Raw genomic sequence first — 18,621 nt, 5'->3', positions numbered from 1 at the left:
TCCTCCATAGCTCCTGGATAAGACAAATGATGTTTTTGTCCTCATGGAGCTGCCTGGCCCAGCCTCACAATGACCCTTTCATCAGGTTGGAACCCCTTCTCTGGGTCTCATCTGACAAGGGAGGGAGGGGGCTGTGGAAAGGACCCAGGAGCCACAAAATGTCAGGCCTGGCTCAGGCAGGAAGAGATGAATAGGAAATGGGGCTAGAGAAGAGCGACCAACAGGGGAAGGCCTTGAGACTGTCATCTTCTGCAGATGGACTGGGTTTGTTCAGCCTGGAAGAAAATCAGGGCCAAAGGGAGGATGGGGATGTGGACATCTCCAAGTTCTTGACAGGCCAGACTATAGAGGAGAGATTGACTTGCTCCTGTTGGCCCAGGAGGCAGAAGAGGGAACCACCTCGGGGAGGCCCTTTCCCACTGGATGTAATGATCAGAGATGTCCAGTGGTGGATGGGGACGTCCTAGTGAGCTCCCTATAACAGAAGATGACCACCTGCCAGGGATGTTGTCCAGAGGAGTCTGACATTGGTCTAGGACCACGGAGGGACGGGGCCCTCCCTTCTACTCCCAGCTCTGTCTGGGAAGGAGATGAGGAGGAGGAAGGTGATGGCCCTTCTCTGATCCTAAGAGCACATATGTGTGTAGAATGGACTGAGCACCCCAGATCCTGGGTTCGAATCCCAGTCCTGTTTTTGAGGAGCTGTGACACCTTGGGCAAGACTCTTCCCCTCTCTGAGTCCCAGTTTGGGGGCTGCCTGACCATCAGTCAAGAATGCTTCTGAGATGGTTCTTTCTTCCACCTGAGGCAGCAGAGTAAAAAGAGCAATGGATGTGGAGTCAGAAGACTAGGGCTTGAACCCAAGATCTAGGTGTGTGCCCAAGGACAAGTCACCTTCCCATTCTGAGCCTAGACTTTTTTGTCAGTTGGGAAGCTATCCTCATCATTGGAAAGATACAGATTCAAGTCCAACCTTTAACTCACTATGGCTGTGAGACCCTGGGCAAGTCACAACTTCTCAGTGCCCCAGGAAACTGTCAGGGGGAATTCCTTACCCCAATGAAATTAGGATCCCAAAACAAAAGAACATAATAATAAGCTAAATTTGAAGATCCCACTTAAAGCGATTATCACCTACAAAATACCAGTCTTGACACAGACTCTCCAAAATGCCCAACTGTTGAAAGAGCCGTAACAGATTTGAAGAGTACTGTCCCCAAACCACATTCAAGATTAATGCAACATAGGAGTCTGTACCCTAAGATAGCTAGAAAAAGAGAGAGGATGGAGAGATGTTGTAAGATCACGTGATAAACTTATAAAAAGTAGCACTGGAATGAAGAGATATGAGCCTGAGCAGGAGCAAAGGCTGCTGGCAGTGGGGGAGGGGTGGGAGACTTCCTTTAGGCCCTTCTAGTAGAACATAAACTCTCTGATAGAGAAGGAGCTGTCCATCTTTTAGTGTATGTCCCCCAGCACTTATCATAGAATTTAAGAAATAATACTTCTTGATTTACTTTCATTTGTCAAATTGAGACCACAGTTTTACCTCCCATTAGAACCTATGAAATAACCAAGAGAAGAATTAAAGGGTAACATCCACATGAACTCAATGAATCCTATCGACAAAGAAGGCCTGAACAACGAGACCCTGAGATCTGCTTTTTCTGATAGTGATTCAGGATCAGGTCATAAACACTGGGAATTACAGAAAGCTCCTCACTGAGGAGCCCAGACTTACTGGTCAATGTGGATTAGGGAAGGAAATAGTGGAAAACAGGCAATCCATCACTGTGAGTGGCTAAAACTTCTCATCTACCAAACAGCTAACAAGACATGAGCCTGTGCCAAGAATGAGCCATTTGAAAGCTGTAGCAATCTTTCCTGTGTGAATAGAAGAGAAGCTGCAACTCAGAAGAAAGTACAAGCCCCAAAATATATTGGAGAAATCCACCAGCAAACTGAACTGGGACAAAAGCATGATGACACCTGGTTGCCCCCAATTGGACAGCATCATGTTAATCCATGGAGATCTAACAATGCTTTTCATAAAGTTTTGTCATCCAAATACTGAGAATCTTCAAGCTACACAAAATGAAAAGCGTTTAAAATACAGAGATCTAACAAAAGAAACCAAAATCATGAGATGTGAACGAGATGAGACAAACATTACTCCCAACCTGTGTGCTGCAATAACTGTCCCAGTGAGAAAAGGCCCCACATATACAAAAATATTTATAGCACCTCTTTTTGTGGTGGCCAAAACCTGGAAATTGAGGGAATGCCCATCAATCAGGGAATGGCTGAAGAAATTATGGTATATGAACGTAATGGAATACTATTTTGCCATAAGAAATGACAAACAGCTGGACTTCAGAAAAACCGGAAAGACTTATATGAACTGATGCTGAGTGAAATGAGAACTGTGAGAACATTATACTCAGTAACAGCCACAGTGTGTGAGGACTGTTTCTGATAGACTTAGCCTTTCACAGCAAAGCAAGGACCTAAAACCTAAAACCTAAAACATCCCCAAAATGCCATCCACATCCAGAGAAAGGACTATGGAGTTGGAACGCAGAATGAAGCAACTATTTTCTCCTTTTTTTATTTTTTGTTTTTCTCATGGATTCTCCCACTTGTTTTAATTCTTCTATGCAATAAGACTATTATGAAAATATGTTTAATAGGAATGTATGTGTAGAACTCCTATAATATCACATGCTGTCTTGGGGAGTGTGGGGGAGGTGGGAGAGAAAATTTAGAATTTATGGAAGTGACTGTTGAAAATTGAAAGCAAATAAGTTAATAAATTTGGAAGAAAAAAAAGAACTGCCCCAGTGAGCTTACATCCTGATTCTTCTACTCAACTACAAGAGGAAGTCATTTCATCCAGCTCAGAAATAGTTCCCAGAACATCACTAGATTAGGAGAAGGAAGAAAGAGGAAGAGATGATGATGTTATGATGAGGTCACACATAACACAAAGGTCCTTTCTGAGTGAGAAAAGGACTGACATTGTCATCATTATCAGTCTCACCATCCTCATCTATGACATTTACACTATGAACTTACAATAAGCTCATCAAGGGCAAGGACTGGTTTTTTTTGCCTTTTTGTGTAGCCTCAGCAGCTTAGCACAGTGCCTGGAACATAGAAGTGCTTAATAAATGTTTATTGAATTGAATGAGTGAACTGCACTCTGCAAATCTTTCCAATCCATTTCCCACTTTGGATCTTCAAAATCACCCTGTGATAGAAGCAAGACAAGGGCTCTGGTCCCCATTTTCCAGAGAAGGAATCTAAGGTCCAAGAGGTCAAGTCACTTGACTCAAGGCACTTGGAGAGTTCGAGGCAAATATGAGCACAGTCCCCAGTCTCCTGACTCCCAGCACACAGAGCAATGCCACCTACCTAAGAAGTAATAGATGGAAGAAGTTGGGTTGAAATTCTTCTAAGGCATAAAGCCACTGAGGAAGAGAGTATATCACACTAGCTCTGGACATGAAAGAGATCCCAGAGGCTGCTTACTCCCCTCCCCTCATCCTGTAGAGGAGGAAGTGCAGGGCTCCATAAGATCCCAGCCCTATAGAAGTGACCTCAAAGGCCATCTTTCCTAATCATTTTACAAAGGAGGAAACTGAGGATCTGATGGAGGAAGGGACTTGGCCAAGGTCACACAGGAACTAGAGGAACCCAACTAAATTGCCACGACCTCCCCAATCTGGTCCCACCCTATTTCTCCAGCCTTGTCTCCCATTGTTTTCATTCACAGATCTGACTGATGCTCCAGCCTGGAGGACTAACCACTCCCCTCCCCTGCCCTGCACCTTGTGTTCACACTCCCTCCCATCTCTACCCATCCCTCCCTGCCCAGCTCAGATGCCCCTGCCAACATTCCCATTGTGTTTTAAGATATAAAAGCACTGTGCTCATAAGCATCCAAGGAGAGAGGGACAGGGAGATGGAGGGACAGGAGGAGAGCAGCTGTTGATTTTCAGAGAGTGACAGGTGAGTGACAACTAGGGTCACTCTTCAACCTCCAAGTCCAGGGCTTTTCCTCTGCTGGAGCGCTGATCTCTCTGTGTGTCTAGAAGTCTCTGAGCCTGGATCCCCAAGAGCACCCCTCTTTCCTGGGAGTTTACTGCCACCTTGGGCCTCGATTGCATCCATGAATGAATTGACAAGCATTTACTTAGCTCCTACGATGTGTCATGTGAGGGGCATGGATTGGGTGATCTCTGAATTCCCTTCACAGGCCGGTCATTCTCTGTTCTCAACCCCTCCTAGCATGTATAGCTGTAGGTAGGGATGGAAGGGCACTGGGTACTGGGGAAACCAGGATGGCAAACCTTCCAGAATCTTTGCCAAGAAAACCCCAAATGGGGTCACAAAGAGTCAGACATGACTGAAATGATTCAAAAACAGCAACATTTCTTAAGTGATGATGGAGGGACAACCAGTGAAAAATGTCAAGGCAAAGACACCAGCTGTCAGTTGGGAGGGACCAAGGAGAGAACAGAGAATGTCTATGCTGGGAAGCAGCTCACAACAGAATCTCAAAGCTAGAAGGAGCCAAGAACATATAGCCCTGAGCGTTAGAACTGGGAGAGAGAGGAGAACAGAGAAGATCAGAGCACATTAAAGAGACTCATCTAATTCAAACCTCCTCATTGGGCAGAAGAGGGAGCATGTCCATGGAGTAGAGTAAAAAGGATTTGCTCCAGGTCCCCCTGCTAGTACACAACAGAGTAAGGGCAGCTCTCCTGCCTCCCAGGACAGGCTCTGTCCACTGGAGTTTGCTGCCAAGAGAGCTCCTTGCCAGTCCCAGTTCCCGATGACAAATAAAGCCGCAGCTTCAGAGACAGTAACAGGAGGAGGTTGCCCCTTGACTCTGAGCCACTTCTCAAGCGCCCAGGTGGTCAATGAGTAACCATCCTGTCAGCCCAATGAGTCAGTCGGTTCCAGCGGGCAATCACAGGATCAGAGAAAGGGACCCAAACTGACAGAGCTAGGAAGGGCCTTATCATAGGGAAGTCAGGGCTGGGAGGATCCTTGGAACAGAAGACAGAAAATGCCAGATTTGTGAATAACCTTAGAACTGGGGACTGAAAATGCTAGAGTGGGGAGGGGCCTTGGAATCAGATCTCATGCCCACAACTTTGCCTTCCTCAGACTCTGCCAAACAATCTTCCTGAGGAACCATTCTTCTCTTTATCTACTCAGAGACAGGCAGACTATTTCTCTGAGCTCAGGGGACATCCACTCAAGACATAACTGGACAAATCCCCAATCAGTCTCCACCAAGGGGAGATAGAACCATAGAGATCCACATCTCCCAGTCCAAGCCCCTATTGTAACCTATCTCAAAAATTAAGATTTGATACTCAGACTCTGATTCTGCAGTAACTGAACACTAGGTACCCAGAAAAGGGAAGAAAAAGAGCCCAGAGAACAGAGAAAAAGAAAAATGAATAACAAAAGGAGATTGGACCAAGTCCCTGGACATTCAATAGTGTGTGACAGAGAAATCCAAATAAAGCAGGTTTTAACATACCAAAGGGCATCTGCATTTGGACAGTCCATGTTCCTAAGGGAATCTTACAATTAATCTTAGAATCATACAAGCTCAGGCTGGGACTGGCATTTATATGAAATTTTACAATCTAAAACATGCTTTGCCTTGCTTCTCTCAATTGAACCCCCCTGCCCATTCATTCTAAAGAATTCCTAACAGGTGGTCCTGCCCAGTGGGCTTGAATCCCTTCAGTGACAAGTAGCTCACTACCTCCCAAGGCTGCTCACTCTTGCTGTCTCCCTCTCTTTATAGCCAACCAGAATAAGTGTTTTGTTCCATTGATTTCCATAGATACAAAGGTTGCTCATATAAGGCTCATATAAGCTGAGGGAGAGAAGACACTTTCCTACTGGTAAGTGCCTCACCCGGGCCCATTTTCAGGATTCTTGGATGCACTTAGGACTTCTCCCTAAGTGGATATCATATGCCCCTCCCTTGGGGACTGTCAGAGGGCAGGAACCATATCTCACTCATCTAAATTTTATCATACCACTTAGTTGCTCATAACTGATGATTGGCATCATTGAATCTGAGGAAGGGACAAAATAGCTTTGCTAACAGAGTTCTTAGAATCAGCAAGGAGGGTTCAGGCTCCACCCCTGATGCTCCCTGACTTTGGAGCACTCTTGTCCTCTGTCTGGGTCTCAGTTTCTGTGCTTGTAAAATGTGGAGCTTGGACTAGGCAGCCTCGAAGATTCCTCTCAGCTCTAGAATTCCGTCCTACATTCTGGGCAGGCTTCTTGGGTTACTGCAGAGTGCTGGCCTCCCTTCATGGAGCCTGGAGATTTTTCCCACACTCCCCACAGGTGGACTTTGTCCAGGACTAGAGCCCAGAGGGCCAGCAGGGGTTGAGTGAAGCATCCCAAGGGGACCTGGCCAAGAGCCTCCCCCTCTCTAGGCTCGCCTGAATTTTCCCAAATGTCAAATTAGGGGATTAGAGTTATATGGCTCTACATCCCTCCCAGCTTTGACATTTTAAGTTAGAAAAGTATATCCCCAGCCTCAGTCTCAGTTTCCCCATGTGTACATCAAGAGAACAATTCTAACTATATAAGGTTCCCTCAGGCAATGTGATGAAGTGAGAAGAACCATGGCCCTGGACTCAGAAGACTCCAGATCATTGGCTGCACTTTTGCCTCTGACAACTGCTCCCTTTGGGACCCTGAACAAGCTCCCTCCCTCCATGGGTAGGAAGGGCTTTGACCAAATGGACCATCTAGGTAGGCAGTGGGCTAGGACTCTCCCAGGAAAGCCATTCAGGCCTGGCTGGGGCATGGTGGGGACCCTGCCCTCAGGCCTGGACAGCCTGCTTATTTGCCATGTTCTTCTGGTTTGCTGGGAGTGGAGGTGGGGGAGTGTAAGAGTTGAAAACGTACAGATGTTGATGAGGGGCTGGGGAGTCAGAGGATGCTTGAGTGGGAAAAGACCTTTGACCGTAGAATGTCAGAGCTGGGAGGGAACAGAGAACACAGAACTGTAAGATGTCATGTATTCTAACTTGCTCATTTTATTGGTGGGGAAACTGACTCTCAAAAATTAGAATCTACAAAGGCTCCAGGGAGAGGCAGAGCTTGTGTGTCCTAGCCACTCTGGGCAAGTCTGTGAGGCTGAAGGAGCAGTCATTGGGGCAGACCCAGAGTGGGCTCAGAAGAGGGACTTTAATTCCAAGTGCCTATGTCTCAGAGAAATATTAAGGAGCAAAAGAAGAGCCTGGGGTGGATTGATTTCCTGTTTGGAGGAGGGAATAGACGTCCATGCTGGGGATGGAAGGAGATTCTTCCACCCCAGGCTTGAGTGAGAATCTAGCCCAGACTTCCATAATCTCTTGAGAGATAGGCCCTCTGATTTACAAAGGGAGGAAGTAGTTTGTCTAAGACTACACTGTGCTGGGAATATCAGAAGCTGGATTTGAACCCAGAGCTTTGAGACTCCAAGCAGTGAAAAGAACACTCATCCTCTGGCCCAAGGTCTGACTTTGCCATGGCCTGGCTCACCTTGGGCAGAGCTTTTCCAACCAAGCCTCTGTTTCCTCATCTGTAAGATGAGAGAACTGGCCTAGACCCACTTCTGAAGTCTCTTCCAGCTCTACTGGCCTGAGAGCCTCTCCATGATGTCAGGGCTGATGAGCTCCAAGCCTCCCTGGTCCCAGGGCTGATCCTGGCGCTCTGCCCCACCCCCTCATCCTCCAAGTCCCCAGCTGTCACCTCCTTAGTGGCCCTGCCCTGCCCCCAGCCAGAGCTGCAAGGCCCTGGGCTTCTGCCTCTGCCACTGGGCCTTGGGGCTGGGGCACCGATTTCGGACCTTATAATTATGTCACACAGCAAGGGAAACCGCAGCCTCCCAGCATCTGGTGTGCGGTTGAAAACTTTTGTTTCAAGATTTGTGACTATTTATAGAAGGAAAACTTGGTAGGATAGTAATTTCGTAGGGGTTGGAGGGGGAAAATGGTCCCGGTTTAGAGTGGGGGAGGGGGAGTTATTAGGCATTCAGTCCATTGCCCACCTCCTAGGGCAAAGGGTTAGTTCCAACCCCCTCCCTCAGACTCCTGTTTTAGAGACTAAGGAGTCTGAAGCCCAGAGCGACCCCAGGAGAGAAAGAGGAAGACCCAGGAGACAGAAAGAGACCCCAGAGAGAGACCCTGAGAGACAGTGACCCAGAGACAACCAGAAAGAGTCAGAGAGAAGAGAGACAGAGACCGAGAAGGAGGGCTGAGCCAATGACCTAGAAAGAGTAAGAACCCCAGGGAGAGACAGAGGCAACGCAAAGCAGACATTCTAGAGGCTCCAGAGTGCAGAGCTCGGAGAGCTAGCCCAGACCGGAGAGACAAAGTCAGGAGACTGAGGCAAGAACCTACCGGGTGGGCTTTGTTTGTTTAATCAAGACTGTGCCACTAAAGTCCAACCCTTTCGGCGGTTGCCGCCCTCCTCCCCTTCCTCATCTTCATCCCCATTCCCATCCTGGCCAACTAAGGTTCCATCAATCAAACGTCTTGGAAAGGCCGGGCCAGCCACGTGCGCTTCATTACCAAGTGTTCCGAGGAGGGAGGCGCTGCGGCCCCTGGCCCCGTGCAGACCCTCTGCCCTATTCTGGTCGGAGAAAGAGCTTCGCCTCTCCCCGCGACTGACACGACAGGGTCCCCGGGAAGCTGGGCTGCTGGGCTGACTGACTGGACAGAAGTCCCCTCCTTGACGGACCACAGGTGACGCTGCTTCCTCTAGGTGGGGAAAGGGGTGGTTTCTGCTCTGTCGGGAGAGCCCTGTCTCCCCGTCCCCTTTACTGACCGGTGCCTTGCCGTTTCTGCCTACCTGGCTCCCCACCTACCCCAAACCTAGACCGTTCACAGTGAGAAGGGACCATAAATAAGTGCCTGATTTCCTTGGCTCACCTGCGCTCCAGGACAGGGCTACGCCTCCGATTGGTCCTTGCCTCCCTGACCCCGCACCCGAAGCGATAGGGGGAAGGGAGGGGATGGGGTCCGCGCTCAGTTCCCATCCTGGGAAACCGAGGACCAGAAAGGGCCTAGGCGCCCCCCCCACACACACACACACTAACACTGCCCTTTTCAGAGACAAGACCCTGCACGCTCCTGAGCCCCCCACTCCTGGGCTGCTTCGGCTTCTCTTCATTTACTCGGGCCAGAGGAGAACCTTTGAAGGGAAAAGCTTATTAAGCGGGAGCAGAGGGTGGGGGGGAGGTTCGATTGCTCGGTCTCCTGAGCCCAATCCCCCCTACCCCACCTCAAAGACCTGTACCTGCTGACCCTGGAGAAGCAACCATCTCTGAGCGCTGCTCCCCGCGCCAGGACAGCCTGGGAAAGGCATAGGTGCGAGCTATCAGTGGGGGCCCCCTGCGAAATCCTGGGGACCCGAGGAGGGGAAAGGGAGGTTAGGAGGGCGCGGGAGATGCAAAGGCCGAGACTTACAGGTAGCTGCCACTGGTAAGAGTGAGGAAGATCTGCGGATAGTAGATGGAGAAGAGAGCGCTGTGCGGGCAGACCGGGAGCATGGCGGGCTCAGGCGGCCGGCGCCCCGGCTCCCCGGCTCCGCGGCTCCCCGGCTCCCGGGCTGCCCAGATCCCAGGCTCTCCCGGTCCCCGGTTCAGCGCAGAGCTCCCGGCTCGAGGTGTGCGGGGAGGGGAGGGATGAGTGGTGCGGGGGGGAGGGGCAGGGCAGCGGAGGCTCCAGTAGCCCTAGGGGCTGCCCTGGGCCAGGCATTCGGGGCCCGGCCAGGCCCCAACTAGCGATCGCTGTCCGGGAGCGCCCGTGGGACCAACACCCCCCACGGGCCTGAGGAAGAGGGACAGCTACTGGGCCTGGCCGCTGCGCCCCCAGGGACTTGGACGGGGACCGGGACAGGGAGAGGGATAGCGCTGCGCCCGTGGCGCTTGGGCGCGGGGAGGCGGAGCGCCTGGGCTGCAGGGGCAGTCCCTGACACGCTGCTGCTTCTGCCGCCGCTGCCGCCGTTGCCGCGGTCAGGCCCGACCCGGACTCGGAGCAAGACGATTCCCTGCTCACTCCCTCCCACCGCGCCAGAGAAGGACCGGACGCTGGCCCCGCTGCCAAGTGCACCGGCCTATATGCTTGTGCTGGGGCGCTTGTTTGTCTGTATCTGCGCGTGCGAGTGTGACAGGCAGGATTTCTCCCGTCTCCTCCCTGCCTCCCCTATCTCTGTTGCCTCTCTATCTCTCTCACTCTCTCGTGCCTTTTCCTTTTCTTCTCTGTCTTTATGTCTGTTTCTGTCTGTTTCTGTCCTCTCCGTGTCTCTCTCCCTCCGCCCTCTACTTTCAGTCTTTTCAGGTTTAGAGGGAGCTGCCTTTAGCCTCGAGGGATGGAGCCAATCCTCCAGGTCTGTTCATTCTCTCAAATGTCTTTTTAAAGGAACGGTGGGTGACAATGGAGAAACAGGGATGGAGTCACGCTCGCAACCCTTCCGCACCGCCTCCCCCCCCCCCCCCCCCCCGAGATCCCCGGGTGCCCTTGACTCCTTGGGGACAAGGCTGGCTGGATTCTGGCACCTAACTGCAATCCCCCTACCCCCTCCCCCGCACGTGTCCGAGAAGAAGAGGTCCAGGAAAGTGGCATGTCTGGGAGGCTCCAGGCAGTGTCTGGTGGGCCACTTGAGGCCCTGGAGAGGCCTGGGCTCAGGGACTTTTCTTCCATCCCAGCCCAGGGTCCAGTCAGGCCAAGCTGGAAGGCTGCCCGCATCCCAAATCCTTGCCCTTGGGTTCCAGACCATCCAAAGTTTTTTCCCTTCCTTTCCCTGGCTCCCCACTGCAGGTCATGGCAAAAGAAGACATAGGTTGTCAACCTTTGCCTCTCATCCATAAAATGACTGTGAAATTAAAGCCCAGACAGAAAAGAGGACTCTGGAAATGAAAATCACATTGTGAAAAATTGGGACTAGAAGGGAGGGGTTCGAATTAGATTTCCCTCTTACAGCCTCTTAACTCCTAGCCTACAGATATTTTCAAATCGAGGCCCCTTATAACCTTTTGGGGCCCAAATAAGGGAAATCCTTCAGATTACGGCTCAACCCCATCTCCCCTACAGAGTAAGCTGCAACATTTTGTGAGTCACTTTTCCATCAATTGATCTGTTTCCCTACTGCTAGAAAGGGTGAATGGATGTGATAACCCTGCAGTCTCTAAATTCTATGTATGTCACACTACAGTACCCTAAACTTTCCCCAGGCCCTAGGGAAGGGCCCAGGGTCATGGAAGCACCCAGGCTGCAGAGCAGTACCCTGGGATAGGGGGCATCTGTCATGGCTGCCTCTCCTCTGACATGGCAGCCTACCTTTCTCTCAGTCTCTGGGTGAGCAGAAGTCAGGTTCACTCAGAAACAAGCCTCAACTTACCCAGCAAAATAGGCAGAAGTAAATGTGCAGGTAAAACTCTGCCTACCTAGGCCAGATTCACTAAGTATTCTCAGAGGCATGTTCCCCCAGAAAGGGGAAAAAACTCTGTGCAGGTCACGCAGACACATGACTAAAGCAATAAAATCCCACCCTCCTAAATCTCAGATAGATCTTTTCTGGATGTCCTCTGGGAAACCAGCTCTAGGCTGAGCTCAGGTATCTCTCAGAGTCTGGCTAAAGCCACAGCATTAACCTTCATTTCTCTAAGACTTTAAAGTGCTCAGAACACTTTGCTCCTGGTGACTCAGCAAGAGGGAGCACAAGGATTACTCCCAATTCCTCCACTTTACAAATGGAGAAAGTGAGGCTCAGAGGGGAGAAGCAGGGACTACGGGATCCTCTAAAACCTCTGGCATGTTTTGTCTGGCCACATCTCCCTTAATCTAAAGGACTGGAGAGAAAATGATCCAGGGAACTGGACAGAGAGGGCAACCACTGGATAGGTGGTTAGCCCTGCAGGGCCGTGTCTCTCCCCTTTCCCTTTCCAGTTCTTAGGGTCTTGACTTTACTAGGTCCCTTCAGACCCAGCTCCCTAAAAGCCCAGGTCCCCTCCTATAAGCTAGAGTGAGGTAAGCCTCTTCTCCCACTGTCCTCCTGTTCTGGAGCAGGAAGGAATGGGTCATCTATTCATTCATTCATTTATATATTCATTCATTTTTTTTTAAGGAGGACTTCCTTAGGAAACCACCACAGCTCCCATCTCTATAGCATGGGACCAAGCCTTTTCATCAATGAAAACTGCAAAAGACAGCCTTCCCATTTAACAGATATTTTTGTAGACTCTTCAGGGTCTCAGATAAATGACTTGGCTATGACACACAGCTAACTTGGTAACTGTGTTCCTTCCACTCACTTCACCAGAACTTAGAGGGATAACCTTCATTCTCCAGGCCCAGCTTAAACAACAACCCCAAACCACCAGGCTTTCCAGAAGTACTTCAAGTTTACATGTTGGGGTTTCCTTTGGATTGAGCATATAGAATGACAAGCTGCCATCTGGGTTCCTTCCTTGGCCTGATCCAGCAATGAATGGATAATTAGATGGATGGATGGTAGGCAGATCTGAAGGGTTGATATCCAGGAGATTTCCAGTGGAAAGATGGCTCCAGGGTTCCCAGAGAGGAGAAACCTAGTCTGGTCTTTTGTGGAAGAGGCAGTCAGGAAAGGAAGAAAAGAAACCCAAGGAAAGGTAACCCCCAGCCTGACAGGGTGAGTCTTGGCTGAGACTCACAGAACATTCAAATTAAGACAAATAGGTATAAAATATTTCTTATGTTCAAGTCATGATGCTAGGAAATGAGAATAGAAGCTGGAAAAACTACAGGGTTCACCTGCCCATAAGAACTTGGAAGGAACATTGGGACAGAGAGTACCAGAGATCAGGGAAACAGGGTCAATTGAACTTCTCTGCCTGACATGGGTGAGGAAATGAGACCTAGACAGAGGAGGGGCGTGAGCCAACGATTTGGACTGAACTCTTACCTCTAAATTCAGTCATTTTTACAATACACTCAAACATCAGAGCTCAGAACAGGCAGTATCAGAGCTGAGAAGTTGTGGATCAGTTGTTCACACCATCACACTTTATAAAGCAGGAAACTGAGGGTCAGTGAGGGAAAATGACTTGCCTCAGGTCACACAGTGAAGGAGAAGCAGGACAAAGACAAAAACTCGACTCTCCTGACTCAGGGACTGTGTTTGCTCCACCAGCTTCCTTCCTGACAGGTTTGCATGTGTCTATTCGAGTCTGTATTGATGCATTGTCCTGTGAATATGTGTTTGAATTCACCCAGATGGAGTGGAGGTGGCCATCCTCACTGGGAGTCTTCAATCAAAGGCTGCATGCCCATTTTTCAGGCATGCTGTAAAAAGGATCCCTGGTCCGGTTCCAGATGGTTGGACGCCTTTGAGGTCCCTTCCCACTGGGACATCCTAATTCTGTGTGTGTGTGTGTGTGTGTGTGTTGTGGCCATGTGTGCATGGTATGGATGTATGCTGAATCACCATGTTTCCCAAAGTCCTTCCTCTCTTCGTGACACCTGTCTAACCCGCCCCCCCCCCCCCCCATCTTCTCCCTGAGCTTGGAGTCCATGCTTGGACCCTGGCCCATATGACTCAGTCTGGCCTAGGACTCCATGCCTTTTCATTCCCTGAGTACTCAGGGAGCCAGCAGAGGCCATCCTAGAAGCAGGATTTTCCCTAAACCAGTCTGGAGTCACTAAGCTGCTGTTATAAATAGGGTGGACTGAACCCCCTGGACCATGATCATCCTCGTTGCCACTAACAGCTCGATAACACTTTAAATGTGTTACCTCCTTTGACTCTCCCAATTAGACCTGCTGTAAACCAGTCGCTGTTTGGATTTCTTTTACAGAGCAAAGAGGAGCAGCCCAGTGACTAGCCCAGAGTCACGGGGCTAGTGAGTGTCTGAGGCTGACTTGTCTTCCTAAGGTCGGAGCTCCACTGGCCAAGCCACCTCGGAGATCTCGGGGTCTGGAAGAACTCTGCACAAAGGTGGCTTACTGGGGGGTACTCCTGGTCCGAGCTTTCCCCCAACTCCTCCTCGGCTCTATCTCATACACCTCCTCCGACTCACAGAGACACACACACACGTTTGCCCACACACCTAAGAACAAGCCTGCCAGGGTATCCCCTAGACAGTCACTTCTCTCTTTCCTCTCCCACCCCTCCTGTCTCCTCTTTCTACATCTCTCTTCTCTTTTTCCGTGTCTCTACCACTCTCCTTCTGTTGATCTCTTCTCTTTCCTGTTTGTCTCACTCTTTTTTCTCTTTTTATTTTCTCTGACCATTGTATTTCTCTTTCTCCATGCTCTTCCTTCCCCTTCTCCATCTCTGTCTCTTCCCCTTTGTCTATATTCATCTCTCTGATGTCTTACTGTTCTCTGTGCCAGGAAAGGCTGCCTGAGGTGAAAATAGATAGGGAATTCCTCAGTATTGTAAGCCTGCCATGGCAGGGGCGGGGGGGGGGGGGGGGGGGGCGTGGCAGATAAAGGTTGAACCAGATGTCCTCCAAGGGTCCTTAGAGCACAGGTGGAGATGCTGGGATTCTAGGATTCTCTCTGGCCTTCAGTCTGCCATATCTCTCTTTCTCTCTCCCTACTCCCCCAAATCCCCTGATGCAGATCTTCTCTAAGATGGAGGGCATTCTCATTGAGGGTCCTTCAGCAGTGTGTCCTTCCAGGGCCTCCAACTCCCCCTCTCTCCATAATCTCTCCAAGAGGAAGCTCCTATCATCCTGTATGGCTAGAGACTTGGAGTTTTAGCAAGTGCTTTCTTGTCACATGTGGAAGAAAGAGCAGAACTAAGGTCGTGCAAGTGTCCCAGATCCCCACTCCACTGTAAGAGGAGGCAGAGTGCCATGCTCCTCCAAGGTCAGAAGACTTGGAGCTTGAAAGCTAGAGGTCCCAGAGGTCAGCTTCTTAGAAGTCTGAGAAGCTCCAGTCTTCTTACCCTGGGAATCTTGGGTCAGGAGGCCTGTCCTGGCAAACCCTGCCCCCACCCCACTTTCTCCAGGATTCTTCAACTGGCCAGACTGGCTCAGCCATTGGTGGACAGAGACCACAGGAACCAAGGGCACTCAGACAACCAAACAGACAAATAGACTCCCCTGGGGAGAATCCTCCCACACAAGACTCTCCAGGACAATCTCCTGTCCTCAGGGGTCTCTAGGGTATTATCTCTGGGTGACCACTCTCATTTGTTCCCGAATAAGGGACCTCCCTGGAACAGTGGTCCCAGGCCTCTCCATCTGTCACAGCCCCTTACCATCCAGCCCTGCTCCAGGGGCGTACCTTAGCAGCTAGATCTTATGCAAGGTTTGCCCGAGGTCATTTACATGGGCATTTTGTCTCTGGTTTCCTTTTTGTCCCTCTCTTTTTCTCTCTTCACTGTCTGTCTCTCTTTTCCTTTATCTGTCCCCTTTTTCTTCCTCCTCTTTTCCTTTCCATTTCTTGGGGTTCTTGGGAACTGTGATTTGTTGACAAGCCTAGGGAGTATGGATGTGATCGCAGCCCCCCCTCCCCCGCCCCCACCCAGGAGAGCGCTTCGCTCAGTCAGACTCTGATCTCCTTTTCTCTCCCTCTCTCGCCCTCTGAGCTTTTCTCTTCCTCTCTTCTTCGGCTCTACTCTCTCTCCTCGCTCCCTCCCCTGGTCCTCTCTTTCTCTCTGTTTCTCTCTTTCTCTTGATCTCTCTCTTTCCCTCCGGGTCTCGAGATCTTCGTGCGGCGAGCCTCTCTGTTTTTCTCCCTCTCTGCACCCCCTCCCCCTCCAGCAGCGAGGCCGAATCTGGCGAAAAGGAGCTCCCTGCCGTTCAACAGGTAAGGACTCGGCTGGGCTCAGGAATGTGGAAATACGACTCGTCGGCGTAGCCTAGTGCAACAAGCAATATTAATGAGGGCGCCCGCCCGGGGAAGGGAGAGATGGGGAGAGCCACACAAACTCCAAGCCTGAGTCCAGCACCGGGAAAGATCCGCAGGGACAAAGTCAGGCACCCACGGACCGGAGAGGCCATCCCGAGGACCAGAGAGGCCATCCCAGGACGCAGAGAGGCCATCTCGGGGACCAGAGAAGCCATTGGGGGACCAGAGAGGCCATCCCAGGACCCAGAGAGGCCATCCCGGGGACCAGAGGGAGAGATCCAGTGGCAGGGGGCGGAGATCGCTCGGGGGACCCAGGCGTCCAGGCTGAGGAGACCCCGCCTGAGGAGGTGGCCCGCGCGCCTCTCATCCCCAAGCCAGACCGACGAGTTGTCAAGGTAATTTCAACACGTCTGAATGATGGATAGAGACGCGGATGGTGTCTAGGCCTGCAGCACCTTACATACACTCATAATAACACTCACACTGCCTCGTGTAACAAGCACAGCTCCACCTCCCTAGCCTCTCTGAGAGCCCTCTTCTCCTGCTCGATCCATGGGTAGGTCTCCGGATCTAGGGCTAGTATTCTGCCTCTCAGTCCCCCGTGAAAGGGCCCACAGTTCCCCGGGGAACCCCAGGCTCGGCTGCGGTCGCCGCCACAGTGGAACGACTCTGGTTCCAGGTTGGATCAGAGACAGAGAGAGATGCAGGATCAGACACCGCCGCCTGCTACGTAGTCCTAAGCAGACGGATCCAACTGAGTGAACCCACCCTGGCAGCTCCCCGGGAGCGATAAGCCGATCTAGACCAGCTCCCGAATACGAGGCTGCTTCTAACTCGGTCCAGGAGGCTTCTCTTCCTCCCCCCGATTCTCCCAGGGTGAGGAGCACCTCATTCTGCTAGTAGAGATGTGGACCCGAGAACATGACGGGACGCAGAGAGTGGGGGGGGGGGGGAAGAGGTGGGGGGAAGTGCAGAGGGTAATGTACCTAAGGTGACTACGTTCCATCCCAGACTGGCCCGTTCCATTCCCGAGTCCACGTTCCATCCCGGACCGACCCATTCTGTCCCCGGGCCCGCGTACCATCCCCAGGGCTGTGCGTTCCATCCTGGGGCCCGCGTTCCATCCCCGGGCCGGCGTTCTATCCCAGTGTCGGCGCGTGCCATCCCGGACCAGAGCGTTCTATCCCCTGACCCGCGCGTTCTCTGGCCACCAGCGAGCGTTTTATTTCGGGATGGTGCTAAAACCCCAGAACATTCCACAAGGGAATCTCCTGAGACCCACCCTCATCCCCCAGGCGCCGGGCCCCTGGTCCGGATCACTCACCCCAGCTTCACGTAGAGGACGCCAAAGCAGAGAAACACGTAGAAAATCCACTTGCGAAAGTTTCTGTGCATGATCCAGGAAGATAGACTGAGCCATAAACAGCTGGGGCGGGGGAGGGAGGCCGGGCTGGGGCGGGGGCGGGGGGAAGCGCCCCGAGGTGTGGAGCGGGGCTCGGGCTCGGGCTAGGCAGCGGCGGGCTGGAGCCCCGCGCTGGGAAACAGGACAGCGACAGCGGCAGCTACGAGGACCGGCACAGGCGGGCGCTGGACGCGCCCTACCACCATGGTGAGCCTGCCCGCGGCATCCTGAGGCCAGCCCGCCCCGGTTACAGAGCAGTCAACTGGCCCGGGGGCGGGGCAGGGGGGGGGGGAGAGACTGACGGGGGCGGGGGGGGGGGGAGGGCGTCTCCCTGGCAGGCGGGGAGGGGTCCCAGGATAATTTGCTCAACTGGCTGCAGAGCAGAACCGGGACCCCGGTAGTGGGAGCAGCCAGGGGGGGAGGTTAGGAGGAGGGGCAGCGAGAACCGGCCCCGAGCCCCCAAGGAAGCGCCTGGGGTTGGGGGTGGGCAGTGGGACAGGAATGGGAACTGGGATGGAGAACAGGGACAGGGACTCGGCCAGAGCCCAGCGCTAATGGCAGCGCGCAGCTCAGGGCCGTGGTTGCGGCTCCTCAGCGCTCTGGAGTCCCGGCCCCAGTCTCTTTCCCTCCCATGTGCCTTTACTTGTCTGCCGGCCCGCCCGACTGTCTTCCTGCTGCCCAAGGGGAGAGCGAGCGAGCGAGGGAGGGAGGGAACAAGGGAGGGAGGGAGGGAGGGAAGGAAGGAGCGCACTCTCTTTGGGGAGGAGCTGCCTGCCAAGCTCTGCGGCCGCAGGTAGAAGCGGCTCTCTATCTCTCTCTATCTCTGTCTCTCTGTGTCTCTCCCTCCCTCCTCTCTCTTCTCTCCCTTTCTTCCTTTTCTCCCCTAGTTTCCTAGATTCAACGTCCTAAATAATTCTCCCTCAGGGGCTTCTGCTTGCCCTGTGCCTTAAGTATCCCAGTCCTCGGCCTCAATCTCGGTCTCTTATGATGAGTAGGGTAGGATGGGGGCAGGGAGAGGGAAGGAGGCAGATGTGAGTGGGAAAATAGGGTGTGAGGGGATGGGGGAGCAGGAAGGAGGCGAGTGGAGGTAGAAAAAGAGGGAGGGAGGAAGGGGGAGGGAGGGGGGAGGACACCTGCGGAAGGGGCCCCACCTCCTTAGAGGCTGGAGGGGAGCCCAGGGAGGGCGGCCGGGCAGGCGGGTTGGGGGGTAGGAGAGGGGTGGAGGGAGGACTTGGCAGCTGGAGAGGTTTCACTGTTCGCTGGCTCCCGGGGGAAGGAGGATCCCCCTCTCCCGTCCCTCCGCGTGCCCAGCCTCCTTCCCTCCCTCTCTCCCTTCCATCCCCACCC

General features: G+C 52.3%; 1 protein-coding gene across 1 annotated transcript in view; it reads right to left on the bottom strand.

The window, feature by feature from the left end:
- WNT7B (Wnt family member 7B) overlaps positions 1 to 18,318 on the bottom strand; it is a 90,152-nt gene extending 71,834 nt beyond the window's left edge. Inside the window, exon 1 of the mRNA XM_072596602.1 lies at positions 17,197 to 18,318. Coding sequence (XP_072452703.1) covers positions 17,197 to 17,267 — 71 coding nt within the window. The 5' untranslated portion in view covers positions 17,268 to 18,318. The remainder of the gene's footprint in view (positions 1 to 17,196) is intronic.
- Between the last annotated feature and the right edge of the window lie 303 nt (positions 18,319 to 18,621).

The sequence above is a fragment of the Notamacropus eugenii genome, chromosome 3, assembly GCF_028372415.1.
Source record: "Notamacropus eugenii isolate mMacEug1 chromosome 3, mMacEug1.pri_v2, whole genome shotgun sequence".
In the NCBI taxonomy this organism is placed as follows: Eukaryota; Metazoa; Chordata; class Mammalia; order Diprotodontia; family Macropodidae; genus Notamacropus; species Notamacropus eugenii.
The sequence above is the reverse complement of the archived record's forward strand: the minus strand, read 5'-3'. Positions and strand labels throughout refer to the sequence as shown.